The following is a 27,926-nucleotide window of genomic DNA, read 5'->3' on the forward strand; positions in this document are numbered from 1 at the left end:
AAAAAGAGTAAAACTGAACTGAACCATTTTTTAATTACAAAAAATATAACATAGATTTTTTTAAAATGCCAAAATCGAATTCGAAACCAAATCGAACCCATATACGTGGTTCAATTCGGTTCAGTTTCTCATTTTTAAAAAATCAGTTCGGTTCGATTCAGTTTGACCACCAAACCAAACCGTTTCCACCCTTAGCTACAATTAACACTATTTTAAAACCTCAATTTACTACAATATTTACTATTTGCTATAGTTTTTACTATTTTACATTCATCGTTTTTTTTTCTATCGTATTTACTATTTCCTTCTCTAACTAAAATAGTTTACGCCTCAATACATACTATTATAACCCGCAAACTATTATAATCCAATTATAATAACCAACTATTTGCCTCGAACGACCTCTAACACTTTGTCCCCATCCCAACTCTTAGGAGATGCTCATAAAATTTCAATCCACACCCCTACTCTCCTCACCCCATTTGTACACACCTTACAAATTGTCAATTAAACATATCAGGCTAGGAAAGAGTCTCCAATAATCTTTGGAGCTCTATATTGAACAACAAAAAAATATCATTTCCTCCACCATCGTCCCTAGCTCTCGAGCATCACTCTTATGTCGGTGAATTTCTCTCACTCTGAATAATCTCCCTTGTTTTTCTTTTTTATTGTACATCATCGATCTCTCTCACAAATTTTTCTTAGATGATTGACATATCCTACGAATGGTGAAAGTGGAGAATAAAAGGCGACATAATGGCTAATCTATCCAACCAAAATCCCTACAATTTTGGCAAAATGGATCTAAAATAATTTATATAACAATAATAAATTATTAAATCTTCTCATCTTGAAAAGCAACTAAACTATCTTATGAGATTTTGCATTCAAAATCGCTTAAAAAGAAAAGAATTAGGGAGCATAAAGATCCCATAAAAGTAGGATAAGACATACCGAATATGTAGAGGGTAAATGTGTAAAATACACCCCTATTATTGGCCCCACCTATCCAATCTTTAGACATTTTTAATCTAAAATTAAAAATATACTTTTTTTTTTCCAAAATCAGACCACGGTCTTAGACATTCTTTACGATTTCTCATTTTTTTTAGGAGTATTTATATAGATACATCAAATAAAGATAAAGAGGAGGACAAAAAAAAAAAAAAAAGGTCAATACTCTAACTACCAATTGAAGGTTTTTCTTTTTATGTTATTTCGATTAACAAAAAGGTTAATCGACATAGATCATATAGTTGACTGCCAATATAATTATAATTAAGTAATAATTGATATGTATTTGTTTTTTTATAGTTGAAAATTCAAGTCCTCATTCATAACCTCTATTTGTTGTATGGATATGTATGCTACAACTTAGTATATGTAAAGTAAATATGATCAAATGATGTTTTCTAATATAGATTTATAAGCTATTTAAGCTATATAAGTTGTGATTAACTCACTAGTGCACATGAGTCTTGTGAATTAGGGGTAAGCATCGGTCAGTCAGAGTCAATTTTTTTGGTCAAACTGCCACTAAATCGACTGTGATCAGTTTATTAAATGTTCAAACTGACCTCAACCGTCGAGGAGTAAAAGTTGGTCGGTCGGTTTGGTCGATTTTGTTCTTTTTTTTTAAAAAAAAAACCTTTTGATTTGGAATTTTCCAAACCGACATCGGCCCACCCCTCTTCTTCTCCGACCAAACGACTTCGATTCGGTCAGTCAGCTCATACTCAGGAGGTGGGCTCGGGATGGGGTGTGACAACTGACCTTTAAATTTGGGGGGTGGGAGAGGTTTGATTTGATGATCTCACAACATAGCATTTACATTTTGTTCAAAAAAAAAAAAAGAAAAGAAAAAAGAAAATAAAAGAGAACCCAATGTAAGTGCAAATAAATCCAACCTAATAAGAGTTTAGTTGAAAGACATTCGCCCATAGTTGGATGATTTGCATGACACCCATGTGGGCAAGGGAAAATGAAGATGAATGGTTAAGATCAACGACATGAAAAGAAAAAAAATGTAAAAAAAAACCAACTTTAATGTTAGCACAAGTGAAACCAAGCATTGATGAGAGTTTGAGCTGAAATTGGCATTCACACGTAGTTGGATGATTTGCATGACACCTGTGTGGACAAACCAAAACAAAGGTAAGTAACCAAGAGCAAGGCCTAATAAAAGCATAAATTTTTTTCTCCAGATGAAGAGTTGGAAACAAGACTTCGAGTGATTCAAACTCGTTTCTTAAAGCTTCAAATCTGAGTTGGTTTAAAGAAAATGAGGAAAAATAAGTTTGGGGATAGGACTTGCTAAACTTAGAGTTACGATGCATTTCTTTAGAAATGGAGTAAAGCATGTTAGTAGATAAAGTCCCTAGTGGTCGTGAGTTACGAAGTATCCTGAGAGGTTAGGCAACACATAGAAAGTGGAAAGTTGGCATGAAAGATAATTAAAAAGTACGCTTGAGGACGAGCATAATTCTAAATTTGGAGGTGTGATAACTTGTAGTTCTACAAGTTATTATCTTTTAGAATTAGAATATTTAGAAGAATTTTGTGAGAAAAATATTCAGGATAGAAGGAAATTAGGTAAATCATTTTCCATATGTTTATCAAACTTAAAAAAAAAGTATAAGGAAAAAAAAATGATATCACTAATGGGTTTGTAATGCAGGAGTACAAGAAAAGATGAGGAAAGGAACCATGTGCTTAAACTAAAGAATGGCTATGCGGAAGGAAGAACAAGTGACAAAAAAAAAAAAAAAAAGCACGGAGGATGGAAAGAAAGAAGCAAGAAGATCAATTGCAAGGCAGGTGGTAGAAAGAAGAAAACAACAAAAATAAGAGCCCAACGTATCAAAAAAAGGGACCACCGACAACTGCAAGAGCGAATATACCCATTCTTCGACGCACGTCTGCCACTGTCTTGTGTGGCAGGAGTGGTCCCTGCGCTAGCTCTATATATATACGTGCCTTGTCCAAAGAAAAGAGGATCAAAGAATCAAGAAGGATCATCACATGAAGCTTGAACGAAGTGAAGGAAGAGTTGTAAGGGAGACACCATCACCTTCCACCATCATCTTTCCATGGGAGAAATCTCTCTGGAAATAACTTGATTAAACCGTCAGAGAGGGAAACTCGAGATAGCAACTTCTCCTCCATCGAACGGAGAGCATAGATTGACCCCATCTCACAATTGACGAGAGCTTGAGAAAGCCATCTGAGATCCTCATAATCTACATCTTGCTTTCTAAGTTTACTTTGTTTTCCATTATTTTACATCATCTTCTACACACTTCTTCATTCACGGTTATACGAACTATTTCACACTCCAATATCATATCATATCATGACTTCTTCTTCTATTTTTTCCACTTGTATTTTATTGACCATGAGTAGCTAGACCTCATGCGAGTTTGAATGAATTAATCTTCATTCCATCGAGCTTAACGATTAAACAAGTGTTCATTCGGATAATAGAACTTCAAACTCGACTTGTGAATCCTCTTAACCATTGGATTCATAAGTTAACAATTAACTACTCGGAAGAGCACGTGATTATGGATTTCATTAGTCTGAGCAAGTGAAATGTTTAGAGACAAATATCTGTTTGTGTTCAGAGTAACTCATGCATGCATCATGGAAACACGATCAATGTGGCTAACTCACCGAGAGGTGGAGTCCAAAAGGTTATGAACACGTAAATGAGTTTTCCTCATTAAGCTCAAAGGTTTGAAGAGTTGCTCATTCCAGCTCATCAACCTCATACAAATTTCATTTATCTTTAGTATGTACTACGTGTTCCTAACCTATTCTCATCCATAGCCTCTCACAGTATCCTTCTTCATATTTTTAATTAATTCATGCATTTCACAAACAAACTACCACCTATTAACACGTACACCACCCAACGCTTGAAAGAAGAGTTTCATTGACTGAATTAATTTGCATTTTAATTAGAATCTTCGTGTTCGACCTTGGTCATTACCGAAAGTACCTCATAATTAGCTTATACTTGGGCTAGTGGGAGTAAAACTTGTGCAATTGGTTGAAATATTACATTTTTAGAATATGACTACACAACACAACAAAGTTCCGGTGAGTGAAAGGATTTGAAGAGAAAGCACACAACAATATGTATTCTTCATATTCAACCCCTCTTCTCACCATTGTTTTACTGCGAAAACATATGATATGGATACATAAACACTTGAATCAATTTAGGACGTACCAAAAAAGAATATTTTGTTTCATAATTATTTATATGTCCCACATTAATGTTAGTGGGTTTTATTGACATACAATTATTCTCGATATGGTCGAACGGCTTTTGTATAGTACAATTAACAACCAATAAATATGGGCCAAGTGGCACTTTATTATTATTTTTAAATAAATAGTATTTTTTTAATGCGTAAAGGAAAGGGGAGTCTGATTGGGTGGCAATAATTATTACTCAAGTCAGATTTCCGTCCGTCCGAAAAACGTCAGTTCAATTGAACTGGTAATGGAATTTCACTGTAGTAGCAACGGTGGCCATTCTTCGACGAAGCTCTCCGTCTGTTCCTCTTCTTCATCGTGGTCGTTCTCCGCATCGGAGTTCGATCAGCCTTTTACAGAGCAACAACTCCAGGAAATCGAGGCCATTGAAGCTGCATATCAATCCACCAGCGCCAAAAAACGACGACCAAATTCCACACCCGACGAAAATGAGGTCTCGTGCGTTTCTCCCGACACCGGTCGTCGATTGCCTCGTTCCATTTTGTCTCACCAGTCTCCACATTCTTCTCCCCTATCCCCCTGTCGAGGTACTTTGTTATCTCTACGGTAAAATGTATTGCAGCAGATGCGGGGAATTTGGGGAACCATGGCTTGTGGTTTTCGAACTATCTTTTGGGGATCTAGGGTTTGTTTGTGCTGAAATTGGAATTATGAGTATGTCTGTACTGTTTTGATTTTCAGTAAACTCGAAGATGAGATTTCCTGCATTGAATTTTGGTGGCCGAATTATTTACAGTCGAACTTGGAGTGAGGTCGATAGAGCGTCCAGGGAGCTAGCAAAGAAAATCAACTCCATGAGGAAAGGAATGGATCAAATTACTATTGGGTTCGACATCGAGTGGAAACCCACATTTAGAAGAGGTCAGTCACTCAGTTGATTTGACTAAATAAACTAATGCATGGGGAATTTGAAGTTTTATTTCTTGATCATTCTCTATTTTCCATTATTAGAAAATGCAAGCGTTTCTTTCTGTTTCGTGTTACACCTTCTTCCCCTCATCTGTTGCTAGCTTGCTAAACAATTGATGTGATGGCAGTTTTCTTTATCCTCTCACCCCAAAATCATCTCAGTTCTGTTTCTTGTAGGAACGAAATATGTAGTTTCTTAAAGTAACCAAAAATATTACCTGGATTCCCTCCTCAATTTGTTGACTCTTCGTTAATTGGAATTTTCTTTTTATTAAAATTTTTCCCCCAAGGAATTTATGCCGGACGATAGAATAAATGCATGAAAATGTTTGTTTCACCATGGATTAATTTCGATAATGCGCAAACCTATTTGATAAGATTGAAACTGTTGCTGGCTGTTATGAACTGTAAGAAGTCAGTCCGAGAGTTATGAGTTATGAATATAGCTCAACTGTTTGAGACATACATATTTAATCAAATTGTCAAAGGTTTGAATCTCCCTATTCCCACATGTTGTTGATCGAAAAACGAAAGAGAAAGAGACCTGAGTTCTTTAAAGTGCAGAAGCTGTTTAATACACTTGCCATACTGAGTTTCTACTAGTTGAAAAACTGAGGAATAATAGTAATGACATCAGATTTTCTTTTCATCATGTAGACCCAAGTGTATCTTGTGCAATCATCAACAAGAGTAAGGAAATATGTATAACCAGCATGGGAAGGGTGGCAAAGGTCCCCCATACATCAGCATGAATCAGATCAAAAGGATGCATAGGCATCTTTATTTGAAGTAAAAGACAAGCGTTTCTGTTTGGCTAAAGGACAGACAACACAATGTTCATTATGCTGTTTAGAGTATGAATAAAAGTGTAAAACATGCTTTAAACTATCTAAGCCTTTAAAGGATGGATGACCGAGCCTGGTATGCCATAAAGTTGCTGGAGTTTTGGAAATAGATGCTGCACAAACACTAGATCCTTGGACAGCATCCTTGTGGAACTCATCTAAAACATATAAGCCCTCCTTGATTTTACCCTTGCCAATTGTTTGCAAAGTGTACTTGTCCTGGATGGTACAACAATCAGCAGAAAAATTAACCAAGATGTATCAGCCGTGAGGGCACTGATAGACAGTAGGTTGTAGTTGTACTGAAATTGTGGTACATAAAGGACATTGTGGAGATGCAAGGAATCAAATAAGCATCCTGAACCAGCATAATGAACAGGCAAACAGGTGGTATCCGATAAAATAACAGAGGATTTTGTGGGAATTAAGGAAGTAAATGCTGCTTGATTAAAACATATATGAACGGATGCACCTGAGTCCATTATCCAAGAGGTATGAGAAACAAAAATAGTTGGACACATACCTGCTAGATAGGTATTACTCGCTTCAGACTCTGTTTGACAGCAGCTAGTTTTGTTTGAAGCAGAGCAAGAATTTCATGACATTGAGCAAGAGTTTTGGTTGCTCCTACAGCAGAGTCAGAAGTGCTAATGGAATTAGCAACATTAGATGTAGAAGACTGAACTGAATTGTTACCGGATGACAGAGTGTTGGACTGAGGTTGCTGTTGATTTCTTTGTCCTCCTTTTTTACGATATCCAGGTGGATAACCATGGACTTTATTACATCTATCCACTGTATGAGCAAGAATTCCAAGTGAGAGCAGATACGCCGTTCCTTCTTTTGGCGATTAGGAGAATTGGAAGACTGTTGTACAAAAGGTACTTTGGCAGCAGCAACAGTGTGAGTAGCAGAGAGTCCAATACTTGGGGTGTTAGACAAAATAGACATGGAGCGTTGTTCTTCTTCTTGTGCAATCAGAGCAACGGCCTTATTGATCAATGGTGGAGGATCTATGAGAAGAATTTGAGATTGCGCGTGACCATATGACTCATTTAATCCCATAAGAAAACTCATGAGATATTCATACTGAGCAAAGGTTTCCAGTTCATTCATTCCACCACAACAAGTACATTTTCCATAGGTGCAGCCAGGTCGATAACTGATGTATTCATCCCAAATGCTCTTCAGTTGAGAAAAATGCATTGTGACTGACTGTTGTTCTTGACTCAAAATTGGCTATTTCTTTTCAATTGAAAGATGTGAGGACCATTCTTCTTTTGGAAACGTTCTTTGAGATCAAGCCAGATTACGCGCATAGAATCAGAAAACAAAATGCTGGAAGAAATGTTCTTTGAGACCGAATTCAGAATCCACGCAATAATGATATGATTATTATGAATCCAAGCAGAAAGTAGAGGTCCAGCTGGTTGAGTGAGCGTTCCATCAGTAAACCCTAGTTTATTGTGAATTGAGAGTGCTAACATCATCGATCGACTCCATGTGATATAATTTTCATCAGTAAGCAATTCATATACCAGAACTAAGTTGGATGTGCCGCTGTGATGGAGGTAATACGGGCTTTGAGAAGAATCAGAGGATAGGGAAGAAGAAGAACCTGACGAAGGTGGTTGTTCTTCGGGATTGGGAGCCATGGCTTAGTGAAAAGAAATTCCTCGATGACAACGGAAGATGGAATTTTCTCTGATACCATATAAAAGTATTCTTGGAAAAATGAATGACTCACTTTATTCATCTCCTCCATGAAGTATTAATACATACGAGAAAGTAGTAAAGGATAACTGCACAACACGTGCATACATGTGCAGATAAAACAGATTAATAACTAAATAACAACTTTCACCTAATATGTTTAATATTGTTGCTGGCTGTTATGAACTATAAGAAGTCAGTTTGAGAGTTATGAGTTATGAATGTAGCTCATTTGGTTGAGACATATATATTTAATCAAACAGTCAAAGATTTGAATCTTCCTACTCCAACATGTTGATCAAAAAACGAAAGAGAAAGAGAGCTGAGTTCTTGAAAGAGCAGAAACTGTTTCTTTCTTGCGGTACTTGTTGGCTGTTACTTCTTGCTCGTGTACGTGCTGGTTGTTACTTCTTACTTGTGTACTTTGCTGGTTGTTACTTCTTACTTGTGTACTTGCTGGTTCTTTAATGAAATTGCGGCTGAGAATTTGACCATGGATTCCCGATTTCGCCAGTTCTCTGTGATTATAGTTTGTTGCTTTATCTGGTTTTTGTGTTTAAACTCAAATCTGAGTTGGGTCGTGGCTGTTAACTCTACAAAACTCAAGCTAATTACTTCTTCAATCATTCTTACAACCTGTTTAATTGATCGTGGATTCCAGAATATCTGTTGATCAAAGCTAGAATTTCTACTTATTTGACTTTTTTTTTAGATGAATTTATATGCAGGTGTTCCACCCGGAAAGGCAGCAGTTATGCAACTGTGCTTGGACAATTCTCAATGCCATGTAATGCATATCATTCATTCAGGAATACCTCAAAGTTTGCAGGCTCTTCTAGAGGATGACACACTCACCAAGGTTTGAAACATCACTATAATTGCTTCTGTAAGTTAATTTTCATATTCTACTTGAGAAGTTTCAAGCCATTTTAATCAACCGTGCTGAATAAACTTCAGGCTGGAGTTGGCATTGTCAATGATGCTACAAAAGTTCTTAAAGATTATAACGTGTCTATCAAAGCAGTGGACGAGATTTCAGATATAGCTAATCAAAAGCTCGCTGGATTTCCCCGAAAATGGAGCCTTGGGTCTCTAACTGAGACGCTTATATCAAAAGAGGTGGTCTATTACTTTTTTTCTTTGTATGAGTTAAAGCTGTTTGAATTTAAATATTTCTTACATAATGTAAGGAAAAACTTCAGAAGTGTTTGTAATTAATTTTCAAGTGCTTAAAAAAGAGTTAAATCTCTCAGAAAGTCATTCTAAACCGTTCCTTTGTATGAAATTATCTTCCATAACAATTTCCCCCCAGAAAGGCATAACGAGCCCCAACCCCAAAGGTTCTATCCACCTCAAAGTTAGCTGCACGCAACAGTTTTAGAATATTACAATTTCTACTTGAAAGATTTTCAAACATTCCAACCCTTTTACTACTTAGATTTTGAAAAACATGAAACTTGTGTTATTTACTTAAAATTGTGTTTACTCTGCAGTCTAGTCTTAGAATGTTCCTGAAATCCTTGGTAAAATTTAAAAACTATGTATAATGCTCTCTTCTTCATCTATAACCACAATACCATGCTCCTATATTCAGACTAAGTAAGTAAATATTCATAGAGATCCTAAGCTCAGAGATATTTGCAATGTGCAAATCAAATTGTTATCATTATTCAAATTTATTGAATTTTGTAGCTTCAAAAGCCCAACAAAATCAGACTTGGGAACTGGGAGGTGGCTGTATTATCAACGGAGCAGCTGCAGTATGCTGCCACAGACGCATTTGCTTCTTGGTATTTACATGAGGTATTATCAAATGACCCTCTTTCTTTTTATGTGGCAATTAATTAAAAATTTCTTCAAATCTTCATATGCGAAAATATGTTTGAAATGACTTTTTCAACTATTGTTACGCACTTGGATGATCTTCATCATTGTATAATCTCAACCTCAGATCTTAAAAGGATTTCCACATGCTCAAAAGGTAGCAGATCCAGAGCCAATAGTGTGATGCTGTTGCTGCCACAATAACATCCAATGCTCACCTTGAGCTTGAAGTTTGTGATACGCAGCTAAGTTATCCAATTGTTCTAATTAATCTTATTTGTTGAAATTGTTTCTCATCTTAAGAAACTAAAATGGTCTAATTAATCTTAAGTTGCCATGCTATTTCAGTCGCATTGTGTAATATTATTTTTAGGTTAAAATACAAGTTTACTCCATCAACTTTCATGTTTATATCTATTTAATCCATGAACTCTAATAAAATGTCTAATAAGTTCTTGAAATTTCAATTTTGTTGCAATAGGACCACGACCTATTCATTTTTAAAATTCATGAACTTAATAGACACTAAATTTAAAATTTAAGGTCCTATTAGACATCAAATTCAATTTTATATTTCATGAGTTATTTAAGGTCCTATTAGAATAAAATTCAATAGGTCCATGACCTATTCATTTTTAGTTTTTTATTTTTGAAAATTATATGTTTTCTCCTAATTTCTTACTCATGTTTTCAGTTTCCCATGTAAACATTTGAATTTTCAGCCAATTTTTAAAAACAAAAACACGTTTTTGAAAGTAAATTTAGTTTTTAAATTTTGGTTGCAATTTCAAAGATATTCTCAAGGACAGCAAAATATCAAAACCAATAGATGAAATTGATATTTATATGGTCAATTTTTAAAAATAAAAACTAAAAACTAAATGAGGATTTAATTATCTAATCACTTTTCTCGGAAAATTTGATGGTTGCATTTCAACTAAAGAAATAGTTCACCTAAACATTTGTGTATAGCATCGTTGCTTTCCTCTCAAACAAGCGACCACAAAAAGCATGAGAAGAATCTCAAAGGGCATACATTTATAGAAGAGAACACCAAACTTTCTTATTAAAGAAGCAATGAAAAATAGATGATCCAAAACTTCCCACCAAAGAGGATTAAGATTAACACAAAGAAAGTAACATTGAAACATCTCCAATTAGGTTTTAGATTTAAGATTTTTATCTTCTAATTTGTTATTAAAAATATTAAAATAATTCAAAAACATGAACAATATAATGAACAATATTGACTAAAATCATATGTTACTTCTACAAAAAGATGTTATATTTTAGAAGTTTATAACACGTGCATCGCACATAGAAATAAACTAGTAAAACATAAATTAATCCATGGACTACAAATGTGTATTATGAAAACTTAGAGATAAAATATAAATTTGATGATTGAAAAGTGTTAAAAATGGAGAATTGAAAAAAATCAATTCAGGATCTCAATCATTGTGCCATGGAAAGCATTGCCTTGAAAACAAAATTGGCGTGACCTCGAAGCTAAATCGCTAGAAGTTGGTAGCTTTCCAAGGTTAACACAACACCCTTCTCAGACAGGCACTCATCAAAGAAGGATTGGAATCGAGTGAAAAAACTTGCTCATAATTAAATTACTAAAATAGAGAGATATAAGCCAAAATTCAAATTTCACCTCAAGAACTAAAACAACCATTTCCTTAATTATATATATAATATAAGAATCCAACAAAAACATTGTTTCTAAATTACTAAAAAAGCGTTTCATATCTAAAATAAATAGGTAAATGTATCATATCTAAATAATAAAACAAAACCGTTTTCAAATTTAGATTAAATATGAAAATACATTTAAAAATCTTTGGCTAATTTTATGATAATTTATTTCAACAAATGATTAATATGACTAGTCATTCCCAACAATCCCCCACGAATGACTAGCAATTAAAAAAACAATAAGTGATTTATTTGAGCAAATATAAGAGAATAAACTTAAACATCAATATTTTGATTATTTGAATTGATGCATAGTAAAATTAGGGTTGGCAAAATTCTCCACGCCCCGCCCCGAAACCCCGATTTGACCGGGGATGGGATCAAATCGGAAAATTCTTTTTGGGGCCCCGTTCGGGGACGGGGATGGACCCCGCCCGCCCCGCCCCAACCCCGGAATTTATATAGTTATATTTTAATATTTTATAAATATATATTTATAATATATAAAATAACTTATTTAATGTATGTTTATAATGTATACTATAGATTTATATTGTAAGTCCAATATTGAATATGTAAATTCTAAATTAAGCCCAAAAGTCAAGCTCAAACTTAAAAAATTAAAAGAAAAAAAAATGGAAAATCCCCGTGGGGATCTAATAGGGGATTCCCCGCGGGAAAATGAGGAATGGGGCCCGCGGGGAATCCCCGCCCCCCCGACTTCAAATGGCGGGGACGGGGCGGGGATGGGGGAATTTCCCCCACGGGGCCGGGGACGGAGGACCCTCCCCCGCCCCGCCCCGGCCCTGTTGCCAACCTTAAATAAAAATAGGCAACACCTTTGTTAAAGAGAGTGAGTTACCTTTTGAACTTTCAATAACTGTAGTCGAGACCCCCACTACATGTTGTATTCCTCAAATTTTCATTGATTCCACGATAAAGACATGTTATTTAAGGCCATGCACATAGAACCTTGGGTCAACATGAAAGCTCTAAAAATACCTTTAAACTTTTTCATAGAAAGGCGACTACTCCTTTACATTCACGTTTATTTGCTTCATCAAGTCTACCGCTATATCCACTCAAAAGTTGAGCTATAAAGACTTCACATCTAGTTCATATCAGGATTTTACTTCATCAAGTTTGTCAAAGATAAACTAACTAAAAGACCGAGCAATGAAGAAGTTACAACTTTCCATCAAGTCCATATCAAGATCACCTAAAGAAAGGGTTATGGAATTTAAAGGTTTTAGTTCTATCTATCAAACTTGTACTAGGACCACCCAAATAAAAGGTTATGGATCATTAAGTCTATTGCAAATAGACCAATAAAGGATTATGGACATTATATTAATTTGAGTCCCATACTTGTTGAAAATTCTATAATTACTCTCCTTATTAGGCAATTTATTGAGAGGATCCACTAAATTCCACTCAAACCTTACATATATTCCAAGGAGATAATCCCTATTTAAGAATTGTTTCACAGTTCCATATCTCAAGTGAATATGCCTTCTTTTGCATTTACACATTGTTCTTGCAATACCTATAGCACCTAGTGAATCACTATAAAATAACTAGGACAACCCCCCCCCCCCCCCCCCCCCCTCCCCCCCCACCACAATGGTACATCTCCTAGTAGGCTTCTAAGCCACTCATAGTGATGCCCCCCCACAACGATACATCTCCTATTAAAAACACATATCCATTAGTAAAGCTGATTTCGTCATTCTATGTTACCCAATTTGCATACATCTTTTCTAATATGATATCAAATTATTAAAATGCAAACAATAATCTATCGTACTCTTAAGATCCCTTAATAAATGACGAAAAGCAATCAAATAATCTTTATCAGGATTATGCATTTATATACGCAATCTTCTTACAACATATGCAATAACAGGTCTATTATAGTTCATAAAAAGTATAACATTTCCTATAATCTTTGCATATTCAGATTGAGAAACACTATCTTCCTTATTTTTCTTAAGGTCATAGTTTTTCTAATCTTAACACCAAATATTACATCGGCTTCTCCTAAATCTTTTAGGTCATCATTGAGAAATGACTTATTTACATCTATTTGATGTATTATAGAAATGCAATTATGACTATATTTCCTTTAAGAAATTCTACTAAATCCATGAAGATCAGTTTTCATTTTCTACTTCAAATCAATTGAAATTATATATGTAAACCTATGTACCAATGATCATCTCCTTATCTAATCAATGTGGGACTTTGATTGCATTCCCAACAATCCTCCCGTCGAACAAAGGACCAACTGAGCCTCCCCTCAAGTAGTCATCCATCCATTTAACTCTTATCTAGGTAACTCCTTTTTAACCATAGTATAATGTCTATCCGATAGAGTTCAACCATGGATCACACTATGACTACTTTTGAGGCTCTATTACATCTTTGTTCGACGCATGAGGATTTATATTAACATGGCTAAGTTAGGAGATGACTCGGATACTATTTATTAGGGATAACAACTCTCCAAATATCTTCACAAAAGCCCTCATGACTTTGCTTTTGGGTTTGACCCCAAAAAACCTCATACTGGTGAAGATAGTTGTTCTAACTTATATATCCACAAAAAGTTCGTATAAAATATTCACATATTTTATGCTTAGACAATATCTAAAATTACCATCAATTCTACAAGCTTCCACATAAAAATGATGGAATTTACATATTTTCATACTACAAACAAGCTAGGTAGTAGTCAAAATAATATTATAGGGCTACACTCAATTTAAAAGTAATAATAATACATTTTAACTTCATTAAAAGTAATGACTAAACATGACAATTTAATCGTGCATAAACTTCGTCAAAATAGCATACATGGGATATTATTTCCATTCATGCTAATAGACATGCTTAAGGGGATCACAATGGCATCTCATTTAAGGTATGGATAACAATTCAATAACAATAATACTATTATTTTCTTATTGCACATATCATTTGCTACTTACGAAATATTATAATATATACTAATCAAATATATAAATTAGAGTAGGTGTAGCTGGACAATAATTTACAGAAAACCGTTTTCAAACTTAAATTAAATACAAAAACATTTCATATCTAAATTAAATAAAAAAACATTTCATATATAAATTAAATAGAAAACCGTTTTCAAATTTAAATTAAATATGATATTTCAAAAGTTTTAGCTAATTTTATGACAAGTCATTCCAACAAAAAGTTACATTTTGAAAACTCATGGATTAAATATACATATTCTTCGAAATTTGAGGACTAAAAAAGTAAATTTCCTTTTATGTTTCCTAAAATATAGAAGGCAATTAGAAATTTGATTTTTTTTTTCTTTAAAAAAAATGTTTTTTTTAATAATGACAAAAATAGAGTTGGGGGAAAAGTATTCCCAAAAATAGGTGTTTAAATTGTGTACCGGGTACACGATTACACCTTAATCGTGTACCGGGTACACAATAAGGCCTAAATCGTATACCGGGTACACGAGTACCTGGCCATCTGGCATGCCTTGTTTGGTGTGGCAGTCATACAAGTTTGACTGAGGGAATCGTGTACCAGGTACACGACTTCCACGCCTTAAAACCTCTGTCCGAACCCTTCTTCTTCCTCACCGAAACACCCATTCTTCTTCCTCACCGCCGCTTATAATCGATTTCCCTCACCTAGACCATCGATTCCTCCTTTCTACTTACCAAAATCTCGTTGATTTTCCTCACCGAGGTCTCTATTTCACCGAAATCTTCCAAAATTTTGATTTTGCTCGATTTTCAGTCCTCCATTTGATCCTCACCGAATCCTCCATTGTAGCGGTTTTGTTGCTCGATTTTTATACCTTTTTGGCTGCCGATTTTGCTTGGTATATTTCTTTCTCTAGTTGGGCTGATCTGTATTTATATGTATGTTTTTGCATGTTTTTGGGCTGAGTTTATTTTAAACTTAGTTTATGTATAGTTTATGTATGATTTAGTATATAGTTTATGTATAGTTTATGTATGTATAGTTTATGTATAGTGTATTATATAGTTTATGTTGTATAATTTTGTGTATGATTTATAGTGTATAGTATATTGTATATTTCATGTATTTGTATTCTTTATGTATTTATAATGAATTTATGTAATGAATTTATTTAATAAACTTATTTTATGTAATTGTATTTTCTTATGTACTTTTTATGTATCTTTTATGTTATCGATTCTATTATGTAATATAATTTGAACTTTTTAGGTAATGGAGTCTGGTCCTTCTAATCCTGTACATCTCATGTTCCTCCTATTATTGTCTGATTTCGAGCATGCTGGTACGTACTCATGGGGTGGTGCATGTCTTGCATGGTTGTACAGAGAACTTTGTTGGGCTTCCAATGCATATAATTTTAAATGGAGTGGTGTATTAGCTGCGTCTGAACAGTCAGCAAATATGTTGCTCGTGTACAGAAAAATATCCGACTTGCTGACGCCCAATCAGGTAGTAAATATGTATATAAATGAATATTTAATTTTTTTTTAATATGTATACTTATTATTTATGTATTTATTTTTTGTCAGGTTATTTGGACGCCATACACACAGATTTGGTCATCCTTACCTAATTATTGTCGTGATGGTGAAGACATCTGGTTGACTGTTAGCCCTCTTATATGCTTCCATATAGTAGAGTGACATTATCCAGATCGTGTGCTAAACAGTTCGGTATGCGACAAATGATACCTTCGTTGTCCTATACACTCCTAGAACTACACCAGATCAATTTAAGAGGTAAGCACGACCAAGACTGACGTCGAATCCATGTGGAGTATTTATCCTACCGGCATGGACGATGTGATCGTTGTGCACAAGGAGAATTAACAGATGGGCCAGCTGTATCAGACGACTACTTTTCCTGGTATAATTCGATCACGAGGCGATTTATCTCACCTAACGGCGTTTACTATTACTGCATGGTAAGAGATTTAAAATTACACATTTTCTATATATATAATATGAATATTGTTTAATATATTTTTTTTATTCGACAGAATAATTTTATCGGCGATGTTCAACAATATTCAGTGCAGAACAACTTGTCAGAATTGAGTTCAACGTGTCAGCAAACATTGGTCAACGTAGAAAGTATTATTCAACAAACAAGACGACTCAATGTTGCTGACACCGATCGAAGACGTATTCGTCGTAGACGACAACAACAACGGGGTGAACCTAATTTAGAGGAATACGAAGACAACCCCCATGAGGAGTAAGGGCCAGGGGGTCGTTTTTAAATCCCACATTGTATCATTTTCACATTGGAAATCTCAAAAGAACTAATTGTAAATATTCTTTAATATCATGGTATTTTTTTTTTAAATAAGAGTGCAAGATGTTTTCATTGTAGATTAAATATATAATTAAGTTTAATAATGAAAGAATTAAGTTTAATAATTAAGTTTAACAATTAAAAAAACAATTATAAGCAATAATGAAGGAATTAAGTTAAGTTTAGCAATTAACTTTAAAAAATATATATATATATAAGCGAATCGTGTACCGGGTACACGAGTTCGCTTGACCGGTCAACCAGTCAGCTAACGTGGTCAGCTGACTGGATTAAATGGTACTCATGTACCGGGTACACGAGTATGCCACATGGAAATTGTGTACCGGATACACAATTCCATTACCCTAATTTTGTCAATACTTTCTCAAAACACTTACTTTTGAAAATACTTCCTCCAACTCTATTTTTGTCATTATTTTAAAAGAAATTATAGAAAATTAGAAGTGAAATTGAAAAAAATGTTCACTCAATATAAAATAGAGTAGGCGTAGTTGGAGAATAATTTACATAATCTTTCTTCTTAGAGAGAGATTTGATTTCCCATCCACGAGAAAATAGAAACTCAATTGACAAGACATTATTAAGCACCCACGATCCAATTTTTAATTAAAAAAATATGAAAGAAGGAGAATACGACACGTGTAAGACAGATAGAGGTTGTTTGTAGTGATGGGGGAGGGGGGTGCCACATGTAAAAGCTGCGAAGACAAAATCCATGTGCTCTTTTCTCCCTCACGCAAGTGGTTTTGCAGTAATCCTAAATTTTCTCTTCTCACGCGCATCACTCACGCGTGCCATTCACGCGACCTCTCCATTTCACTTTCAATTCCATTTCTTTTTCTCTATTTTCCTTTTTCTTTTTGGAATGTTATCCAATCTCCAAAGCAACCAAAAAAAAAAAAAAAAAAAGAAAAAGTTAGGGAAAATGCTTACCAGTCAGCCAGCCTGAGATCTCTAATCACCAACATTAACCTTTTACTTTATTTTAAAATTATCCATATTTAATTTTTACATTATATTCCGTGAATTCAATGACGAAAGTTTTCACATATATAAAAAATATCAAACTATTTAGAGAAATAATAATAAAAAAATAGTGATAGATCATGATAGATTTCTATTATGATCTATTAGTGATAGATTTCTACCAATTTTTAGTAAAACTATTTAGAAAAATCCCAAAAGTATAAAAAAAATCCCAAAAGTATTTATACTTTATAGCAAAAAGTTTCAAAAAGTGCTTCTTTTGGAACCTTTTATTATAAAGTATAAATATTTTTAAATATTTTTTATATTTAAAAAGAACCCGACAATTTATTTGTTTTTAAATAAATATCTATTGATTTCTTATATGTAGGGTAAGTATGCATTTCTTATTGATTAGACAACTCTTGTAGTTTAGTTTGAAAATATGAAAGATTAAAAAAAAAAACACACACACATGTTTAAGTATAATTTAATATGTAGCACCCCAAGTCCAAGATTCAGAATTCAGATTCAACCTCTGATGGCCCAACATAGGATTGCTCCAAGCTAACGTTGGAGTTCTTATGATTAAGCCACCGAAAAGGAAGGTGGGTCTTATTGATCTAGATAGTAACTTTTAATTCTTTTAAGTCTTTTTTAACAATACTTTCATGTTCTCAAAATCTCTCTCATTCAGATGTGATATCGGTTCATTCATGTATCTCTCCTGAACTCGGGTCGTTACAAATATATATGCTAGTTGAACTGTCCATTTTGATTAAAAAAAAAAGTTTGGAGTACAACGGTTAGATTCATATTAATTTATTGTTATTTTTTGTTTTATCCCCCATTTATTTCTTTTAAATTTCCACCACCATCAAGATATTTAATCTATAAATAACTCATTGATTAGAATCTTAGTTTACTTTTAAATCCTTTACACACCTCTGCCTTTTGGTGTGGAAAAAAAAACTTTTTTTTTTTTTTTTTTTTTTTATTCTCGAAAGGAAATTTTATATACAAAAACAATTGAATTTCTCGATTCAATAATTATAAAATTATCATGTATAAAAATCAATTATCAAAATATTACCTTTAATCCAACTTGAAGTGAACTTAGCTTAACTAGAACTTCATTCAACCCTAACACACATCGAACAATCAAAATAGTGAAAGTTATAAGAAAAAACATCAATACTATGATTTGATTAAATGTTTTAATTGTAATAAATGATGAATGAAATACTTTACATACCATAACAAATAATATAAATTCTACATACTACAACGTTAAAGCACTCTACCAGACTATTACTAATAAATGAAGAGACGAAAATTAAGAGGGGATGAAATCACATGCTTTATTGATCATACTTGTCAACCGTTGATGCTAAATATCATCTATATATAAACTCGATCACTAACTTACGCTTTAACTTTTAAAGAGTACATATAAAATAGTATATCCGATGTCAAAAAGAAATATATATATGATATGTAATTTGTAGGGTTAGGATTTTGACAAGTGGAGGGCAGAGATGGAGAGTTAAGAGCTTAAAAGAGCACCAATGGGGGCGTCATCAGGCAATAGACTCCCATTTCTTCGTTTTTCTTCGGTCAGAATTTTTCACTCATCACAATTTTCTCTCGCGATTCGTCCCTCCCAGCGCAATTTATTCTTCATCTTCTTCTTCACTCTCTGTTACTGTTTCCATGATCACATCTCCTCCATTTCTCGCTTTCACGACTGCAATTCTTGAGCTAAACATCTCCCAGTTAGTCTCCATCGCTAAAACAGAGGAAACTTTTACAACCCTCTTAAAGAGTTTTGGACTTGAGCGAAGATTGAAGTGATTGTCGACGTTAATATCGCGCAATTTTTCTTCTACCTTGTTCATAAATCGGGAGTGAAGTTGTTGAATGTTCTATTTTGTCTTGCAATGCTCATTTTGTTGGGACAAGGGATTTCAATCCATGATCATCGTCGCATTCTCCATCTGCCCTTTTCAGTTCTCTGTGTAGTTTTGCGGGAATTCGATCAAAAACTCCATTGCTATTGGGTTTATCGACCCGATTCTATCTAATTGCAGCTACACTCATTGAAGAAGCATTTCATTCTATTTTTCCCCCTTTTTTACTTCTTTGGGATTTTGAATCGTTTGAGTGTTTGCTTCAGTGTGGGGATTGACTCAGTGAGATCCAGGTTTACTAGGAAGTGGCTTCGAGGATTTGGCATTGCTGAGCTTTAAAGTTCCACTTCAATTCTTGACTTGGAAACGACGGTGGACACTGATGACAATGGATACTCAAACGAGTTGGCAGTGATTCATAATTTGAGAAAATAGATCCGTGGAACATAAAGTTTCTTGTGTTATTTGTGTTTGATCTTCAGAAGGGGATGATTTTTTCAATGGACCCTGGATTCAAGGAGGATTTTATGGTTCTTGACTGGCTTAGAGCACTTCATAGAAGACTGGGTTATAGTGGTCGTCATTTCATACTGAAGAAACCATTTGGGTTGACATAATTTTTCCTTTTTTTGCAAATTTTCATGCCAAGAAGCTTAAGTTTCATTAGTTTGACTGAGTGTTGTAGTTAGTTTGGCATTGTTTGTTCAAATTCCTTCTGTGCAAAGGCTATTGTATAAGTTTCTAAAAGGAAGTTGAGAAAATATCTTTTGCTGAATGGGAGAATTTCTGGTAGGAGCTCAGAAACTATTAAAACTCTAGAAGAATTATAGATGTTGAAAACAATTACTGCATGGGGCAGAGGAGGGAACAAACTTGCTTCATTCCCAACAAGAAAAAGTGAAGTAATTCGAGAATTCAAAGGCGGATTTTGTTCTTGGACGGTACAATGTCACGTTGCTTTCCATTTCCACCTCCTGGATATGAAAACAAAGCTAGGATAGAGGATCTAGACCTATTGAAAAAGGTTGAGCAAACTTTACTTCAGATCATGCAAACTATATGAATTGTGTAGTTTCATCATAGGCATAGTAAAGAAAGAGAAGAATTTGGTTCTACATGCTTGCTAATTGACTTGAAGCATTTGTTCTGATTTATGTAATAAATTGTTTGAATTGAATCTCACAAGAGCTATATGACCTGCTCTTTTCTGGCATGTGGTAATCATGCATCATAAGACTGAAAGTGACTGTTCTTGCATATTTTGCTGTGGTAATTGGATGGTTGCTGGGTTTGCATTGGTTTGCTATTATTATTATTTTTAATTTTATTGTATTTGGTATGGGATATGTGCATAGAATCGATGTTGCGCCTTTTCTATTCAAGTTTTCAAAATCACCTTCTTGCTAGTCTGTGGGATATTATTAAAAAGTTTTCATTTCCTACTTTTGTCTGTCACCATTTATCACCAATTCATGAAAATAAGACACTAAAGGTTTTCATTTTTCTATGTAGTTTTATCTTATGCTCATTGATTTATTCTCTTGACTAAAAGGATGACCATAAAAAGAAGAGGAAAAAGGAGAAGAGGGATCACAAAGAAAAGAGAAAGAGCAGGAAAAGAGATAAAAGGGACAGGGAGAAAGACAGAGTTAAAGATAAAGCTAGAACCTTGGATGAGTCAAAACTATCAGATAAAATCCAATGTCACAATAGACAGTTCCTCATTCAGAAAGATCTCAAAAACAAGGATAACTGCAGGCTAACCGAGAAGAGATATCCTGGACATTCAGCTGGTTATAGTGAAGAAAAGTCTAGTTATGGTGGCCATCTGCCTGAGAGATTTAGTGCTTCCGAAATTGATCCCGAGTTGCCTAAGAGGATTAAGGATGGTGATAGTGGACTTAGGAACCTTTTGGGGGAGAAGTTGTCTGCTTGTCTTCCAGAGACGGATGATTGGATGGATAGAACAATGGCTAAGGTCACTCATAATTTCGATGAAGGGAAGATGAAGAATGATCATAAGGAAAATCATGAAGAAAAATATGGCGATCGAGGACTGTGGGAAGGGTCAAAGTTTAGTAGGAGGGGGACTATTCAACCTATGGCTAAAGATGGGGTGGATTCAGTGGAGAAGAATGCTGGTGCTAGAACTGAAGAGAAGATGTGGAAAGGAAATGGGAGGGATGAGAAAAGCAAGGAGAAACAGAAGGACAAAGACAAGGAAGGGAAAGGTAAGCATAAAGAAAGAGATAAAAAGAAGAAAAAGGAGAAGATTGGAAACATGGAAAAATCAAAAGAAAGATACGAAGGCGATGTAACCAGTCCTGATTCAATAATAACATCACAACATCTCAGGGACAGCCACAGATCTGTTGCTAGTGTGGGAAGCCTCATGAAGAGGAAAGACTTTGAGACCAATGGAATCTTTGGTGAGTTGAATATTGATTCTGAGAATTTGCCTTTTTGTTGTGTTAAAATTAGATCCATTGGACCTTTCCTCTTGAACCTGTGCCGGATAGGAAGGGCAGTTGCTCTTATTTCAATTGCATGAGATTTGAGATCATAATTTCTCATAAAAACATTATTGAAGTGTTGTTATTGTACATTACTAGGAATGGTTATTGGCATGAAAAGTTGTAGTTTTTGTCAAGGCTGGCACTGTATTAGTACATCACTGCTAAATTTTTTGCATACATTTTCAACAGCCAAGGACCATATGTCCAGTAACTTTGCAAAGTTCACTTCCTCTGATCTGCCTAGAGTAAACCACAAGATGTTACAATCTTGCCAATCTTCTCTACCAGCTGCTTCAAATTGGCAGGTAACAGCCAATATCTATGGTCTTAAATTGGTAAAGAACACGAATTGAACAACTTTACTGAAATTATCCTTGCTCTTTCATTCTAACAAGTTGATCCAAATTGTCACAGGTACAGTCAGAGCCACCACATCCAGATTTAGAGTATTTAAGCCAGGTGTATTTAGTTCCCAAAATGGAGGAATGGTCAGATTTTTGTGACCAGGAATGGCTGTATAGCAGCAATGCTTCTAAATTGAAGATGCTGAAGGCACACGAATTCGAGATGGAGATGACGACGCCATATGTATGGGCCGAGGCAATGCAGATTGACTCGATCGATATCTGTGCTCTACCATATGTTGTTCCATATTGAAAGCAATGAACGTCATCTTAGCTGTGTCGGAAGTTGACAAATCCTGGTATGGTCTTACAATTCTTCTGCATCATTCCTTCATTTTCACTCAGTTGTAGAGGTCTAACATAATTGATATTTGCTCCGTGATTGATATCGACACATAAACTCGCTACTGGTTTGGCTGGCGGAGATTTGGATGATCTTTTCACCAGTTAACACTGAACATCCCTAATTCATTTATGTAGCCAAGTAAACTGCAAGCTTATGAGGTTGCTCGGTAGGCAAGATGCATAAGCTTATTGTGTAATTTTCCCTTTCATTTTTAAAGGGAAGGTAGATTTGTAGAACAAAACTCTCGATAGATTTATAAGATATATAGAAGTACAGAATTTAGTCATATTTACTTATTTATTAATGCCTCCTATATACACAAATAAAGAATAAGAATCATATGAAATTTGTCTAAAATATTAGAATCCGTATTTGAACAAACAAACGAGCAAGCCCTATTTGATAATTATTTGGTTTTTGGTTTTTGTTTTTGAAAATTAAGTCTATTTTATTCACATTTCTTACAATGATTTGCATATTTCTTAAGTACAATGATTGAATTCTTAACCAAATTAAAAAAAAACAAGAACAAGTTTTTTAATTCTCAAAATTTGGCTTGGTTTTTTAGACAATTGGTGAAAACTAGATAATAAAAGAAGAAATTTGAAGGTGAAAATAGTGTCTATAGACTTAATTTTGAAAAACAAAATAGTTACCAATGGGGTATAAAATATCTCTTTCTTATATATAAAGAAAACATAATTTTTAAAATTAAAAATTATATACTTTAACTTTGAAAATTCTCATTTTTTTTTTTTTTAAAATACATCCTTAAACTTTAAAAAATTTCATGAAAAAACACTATTTTATCATAACATTGAGGAGCAAAACAACGCATCACGACAATATGAATACCAAAAAATTATAATATTAAAATGAAAATAGGGATTTGTGAAAATTCTATGGAAATTAAAAAAACTCTCTCTAGGTATCTCACCACATTTTTTTCCTAAGACTCACCATATACCACTACTTATAAACAAATTGGTAAAGTAGAAGGTGAAATAATTTGGATATTAATGATATGTATTCATAAGACACATGGACAATATGTAGAATGACACATGGGATGATGGAAGAATAACACGTGCTCTTTTAGGTCATTAATCATGGACATCTATGTTACACATATTACAATATTTATAATATAGTACCCTTAATTAAAGGATGAAACCTAACATGGTAGGGTGATGTGTATAAATTAGAGGGTAGGTGTATCATCATTTACAATTACATAGAAGATTTTGAAATTCAACATGTCAAGGTATAACGTGTTAGATTTAGGGATTCAAACTTCTAATCTCTTGGGACGAGTTATATGCCTAAACCAATATTTATATCTGGACGATTAAGATCGCCGTTACCTTTTATTTCGTATCAAAATTTATCGTTAAAATCGTAAATAAGCAATTTTTAATTTCCACGCCAATTTAAATGAACGATATTATAAATGATTTTACATATGTCTTTCATTTTTTTTTTTTTGAGACGTGAGAACCATTGCATTATGGAGAAAGAACACTCATAGGGTCACAAAACAACGCATCCGAACCCAAAACCGACCTTGGCCAAATGGGTGGGACTTCTACCCATACCACCCCCAACATTAGACATGCCCTGCATTTTTGCAACATTAGATCCAATCCAATTGTTTGTATTGTAAATTTCTTCAATCCACATCACTTTTATTAAAAAATGAACCTAATCCAACCCAACCATGAAATATTTGGGTTGGGTTGGTTCGGATTAATCGGGTCCTCATTTATTTAAAATTTCGTTATAAAAAAAAAGCAAAACAAAAATCTAATTTAATTATTTTTATATAATGAATTCAGATTAACAACTCAAATTAAGTTTATATAGTGATTTTTTTGAAAGTGCAAAGAAACTATTTTTAAGAATTGTTGAAGAATAAATTATTAAAAAAGTATTGAAATTAAATAAAATTAAAATCAATATATGTATAAATAATTGTGTTATAAGTAAAAAAAAAAATAAATAAAATAAAATTAATAATAAATTCGGGTTGATTCAGGTTATATTAGATGAACCCATGAATCAACCCAACCCATAAAATTTTCATTTATTTGTACCCAACCCAATCCAAAAGAGTTATAATCTAACTCAAATCGCACGAATTGAATTGGGTTGATTGGTTTTTTCGGATCATCGAGATTTTTTAATACTCGTACGGATGAATATAATGAAACCCACCTACATGGGTCTTAGGTTATCACCATCTAATTTTCTCTAAAAGAACCTGAAGACTCAACTAACTTGTTGACCTGAATTACATTAACTAAAATTTGGAAATAAGATCGAACCAAAAAAATTGGAACAACTCAACCCATCCGCCATTTAGAGACCCTTTAGTAGAGCCAGCACTTTAGCCGCCAACACCTCAACTCATGATTTATCAAACGCTGACCCAAAGAATATCGAAACCACAACCCCTGTTTTACGTATTAGTCATTATGTCCATTTTTATTTTATTTTTACAAGAGAAAAAAAAAAAAAAAACCCCTCTTCCATGATATTTTGGAACTAATTTCAAAGTTCTTTTTTAAACCGATCACAGTCTAGAAACATAACCATAACCTACTCTATAAATGTTGTTTAATCTAACATTTTTATACTATATAAGGGTCTTCAGAGGAAAATCTTTTCTTTCCTTTTTTGATCTTATACTATTATTCCATGTCTAATTTTTCCTTGACGGATGAAATAGGACTATCTGAATGTAAGGAGGTGTTTGGCTCCGACATGAGTTGAGTTAAGTTGGTATAATATGATAACTCAATGTTTTGCCCACTAACTTTAAATGTTGGTGGAGTTAAGTTGTTAAAGTATGATGTAGGATTGTTCATTATATAAATAATAGTATTTTGTCTACATTAAATGCAATATTTATATGTAGAATTTTGTAAAAGATATTTTTATTTGATTGATTTCACATATCAAATGAGTGTTAATAATATTTGGAAAAGTATATATATAGTTGAATAGTATGTAACACAACAAAAAAAACATAAAATAGATTTTTTTTTCTTGGAACTTTTCTGGTATGAAATAGTAAAAAATGGACATTTGAATTGAATGCGGAAATGTTGAAGAAATGTGGTGACATTTTATTGGTTGTTAAGATGATGGAGGAGATTCGATTAAAAAATTCATGGCAGAGTAAAAATATAGAGCAACAACGAGAAGAAAAAGAAAAAGAAGATGATGGTAAAATTCATGGAGGAAAATTAGGAATGAAAAGTTTTGATTTCTTTTTGGTTTTCCATTTTATTTAACTATATTCTTGCAAGAAATATAGTGAGTTGATCGTTGTTCATTACCCAGAAAAAAGAAAGAAAGAAAAAAAGAAAAAAAGAAAAGTTTTAAAAATTAAAAGGAAAAATTGCAATCCATATTTTATTCAACACAAATACGGTTAGAATTATTGAATAAAATCGTTTCAAAACAAAAATAGTTATCATAAAATTAGATTATTTAGAGTTCAAAAAACTGCATCAGATACCTTAGACATATGAATTCAACTTTGCACTCCAAACACAACATATATATATGTATTCAGACCAAATAACTCCGCACCCCAGACACAAACATATAAACTCTAGAACACCTGACATCATATCTCAACTCAACACCCTAAACAACTCCTAAGTGTCTTTTAAGCTATATGTCCTTTGTTGATAAGATATGACCGTTCAAATATAAGTCTTTCAAGTTCAACAAGTACAATTGATGTTGATGAGACGTGCTTATTCTAATTGAGTTAGTTACGTATACATCGAATTAGTACATTCATTTGATGTATGATTTATTTTAATATATACATTATTCAATTTATAAGAATTGTAAAAGTTATATAGAAATTTGAAATCTAAAAAAACTAATGAAGACGTCTATATAAAAAATGAAAGAAAAATTTTAAGACGAACAAAATTAAAGAAAAATGATAAGAGAGTAAACAAAGAAAATTCAAATAATAAAAAAAAAAAAGAAGCGAATTTTATAGAGAAGAAAGTTAGAAACATAAAGCAAGCGAAAGGAAAATATAAACATATAAGATTAATTATGTTCTAAAGTTATTTTAATAATTGATTTTACTACTTTCTAAAGTTTATGACAATAAAAGACAATTTATTTATTACATATATAAAATTTGAAATAAATTAAATACCGTGTTTAAACTTTAAATCAAAGCTGACCTTATTAGTTAAGAAAAGAAAAGTAGAAGTTTTTTTAATACAAAAAACATGAGATCGAAAATGATGCTAATTAGGGTAATAGTATAATTTAGAAAGCCATGCATTATTGAAAAGAAAATATATTCTTTATTGGATGCGTTTTAAAATATCTTGTTACTAGATTGGCCAACTGGCATCTCTCTGTTCATCATTGATAATAGTCAGAAAAAGGAACCTTTTTTTAAAAAAATAATTTAAAACATGACCACATTGTTGGTGAAATTAAATAAGTTTTAGTTAAAATATCATTTTATCCATATATTTCAGGATTGGTTCGGTTTTCTTTATTATAAGTTTAATTATCTAATTTTAATTTCTTTACTTTTGATAATTCTTAAATTTAATATCCAACGATAGTTTATTGTTAATCTTTTAGCTTTTTTTTATTATCTATAATATTTTTTATTATAAATTTTAAAAATATATTCATATATATTTTTTTTTCAGGAAAACTATTATTATTATTTAAACAATCTTGGTAAAAATTAATTTTGAGGAACTAAACTTAGGACTTATTGAAAGTACAATACTAAAATTGAACAATGAAATTATAGAGACTAAAATTGAGCAAACTTCAAAGTACGAGATCAAAATGATATTTTGACTTTTACTTTTTCTCTCATACAGTCAATATTTTCTATATTTTAGTCAAAATCTTTACAAATACTATCATATTAAGTACTAACATGTTTTCCATTCACATTTCAATAAGTTGCTCTCAATAATGAGTTTATATTACATATCTGTCTAAAGTTAATATAGAAGTTTTAGATGTGAGTCACCTTGTATAGAAATGTAGAATTTAGTCATATTTACTTATTTCTTATGGAATGTTTGGAGAGTTGTGTTAAGTTCTAAAGTCTGAAGTTAATATGTTTGAATTAGAAAATCTATGTTTGAGGTACAATACTGTAAAAT

General features: G+C 33.1%; 2 protein-coding genes and 1 long non-coding RNA gene across 3 annotated transcripts; all 3 read left to right on the plus strand.

Moving 5' to 3' along the window:
* The first annotated feature begins 4,441 nt into the window (after positions 1-4,441).
* Positions 4,442-10,019, plus strand: LOC120085630 (Werner Syndrome-like exonuclease). Its single transcript, XM_039041729.1, has 6 exons — positions 4,442-4,814; positions 4,969-5,148; positions 8,483-8,613; positions 8,712-8,873; positions 9,447-9,557; positions 9,706-10,019. Exons 1-6 carry the CDS (start codon positions 4,514-4,516, stop codon positions 9,760-9,762), a joined length of 942 nt encoding a protein of 313 aa, XP_038897657.1. The 5' UTR covers positions 4,442-4,513; the 3' UTR covers positions 9,763-10,019.
* Positions 10,020-15,418: 5,399 nt separating this feature from the next.
* Positions 15,419-16,628, plus strand: LOC120092070. Its single transcript, XR_005485901.1, has 3 exons — positions 15,419-15,761; positions 15,842-16,236; positions 16,312-16,628. It is a non-coding gene; the product is annotated as an uncharacterized LOC120092070 (long non-coding RNA).
* Positions 16,629-19,151: 2,523 nt separating this feature from the next.
* LOC120085638 (splicing regulatory glutamine/lysine-rich protein 1-like) lies at positions 19,152-23,040 on the plus strand. The gene is made up of 4 exons (XM_039041740.1): positions 19,152-20,510; positions 21,039-21,915; positions 22,192-22,307; positions 22,417-23,040. Exons 1-4 carry the CDS (start codon positions 20,433-20,435, stop codon positions 22,657-22,659), a joined length of 1,314 nt encoding a protein of 437 aa, XP_038897668.1. The 5' UTR covers positions 19,152-20,432; the 3' UTR covers positions 22,660-23,040.
* The last annotated feature ends 4,886 nt before the right edge of the window (positions 23,041-27,926 follow it).

This window comes from Benincasa hispida, chromosome 1 (assembly GCF_009727055.1).
Source record: "Benincasa hispida cultivar B227 chromosome 1, ASM972705v1, whole genome shotgun sequence".
Classification (NCBI taxonomy): Eukaryota; Viridiplantae; Streptophyta; class Magnoliopsida; order Cucurbitales; family Cucurbitaceae; genus Benincasa; species Benincasa hispida.

Coding starts and splice junctions, on each gene's coding strand:
- LOC120085630 (XM_039041729.1), top strand. CDS start 4,514: ATGGAATTTCACTGTAGTAGCAACGGTGGCCATTCTTCGACGAAGCTC. Junction 8,874..9,446: donor AGACGCTTATATCAAAAGAG/GTGGTCTATTAC, acceptor TGAATTTTGTAG/CTTCAAAAGCCCAACAAAAT. Junction 9,558..9,705: donor CTTCTTGGTATTTACATGAG/GTATTATCAAAT, acceptor TCTCAACCTCAG/ATCTTAAAAGGATTTCCACA.
- LOC120085638 (XM_039041740.1), top strand. CDS start 20,433: ATGTCACGTTGCTTTCCATTTCCACCTCCTGGATATGAAAACAAAGCT. Junction 21,916..22,191: donor TGAGACCAATGGAATCTTTG/GTGAGTTGAATA, acceptor CATTTTCAACAG/CCAAGGACCATATGTCCAGT. Junction 22,308..22,416: donor CAGCTGCTTCAAATTGGCAG/GTAACAGCCAAT, acceptor AAATTGTCACAG/GTACAGTCAGAGCCACCACA.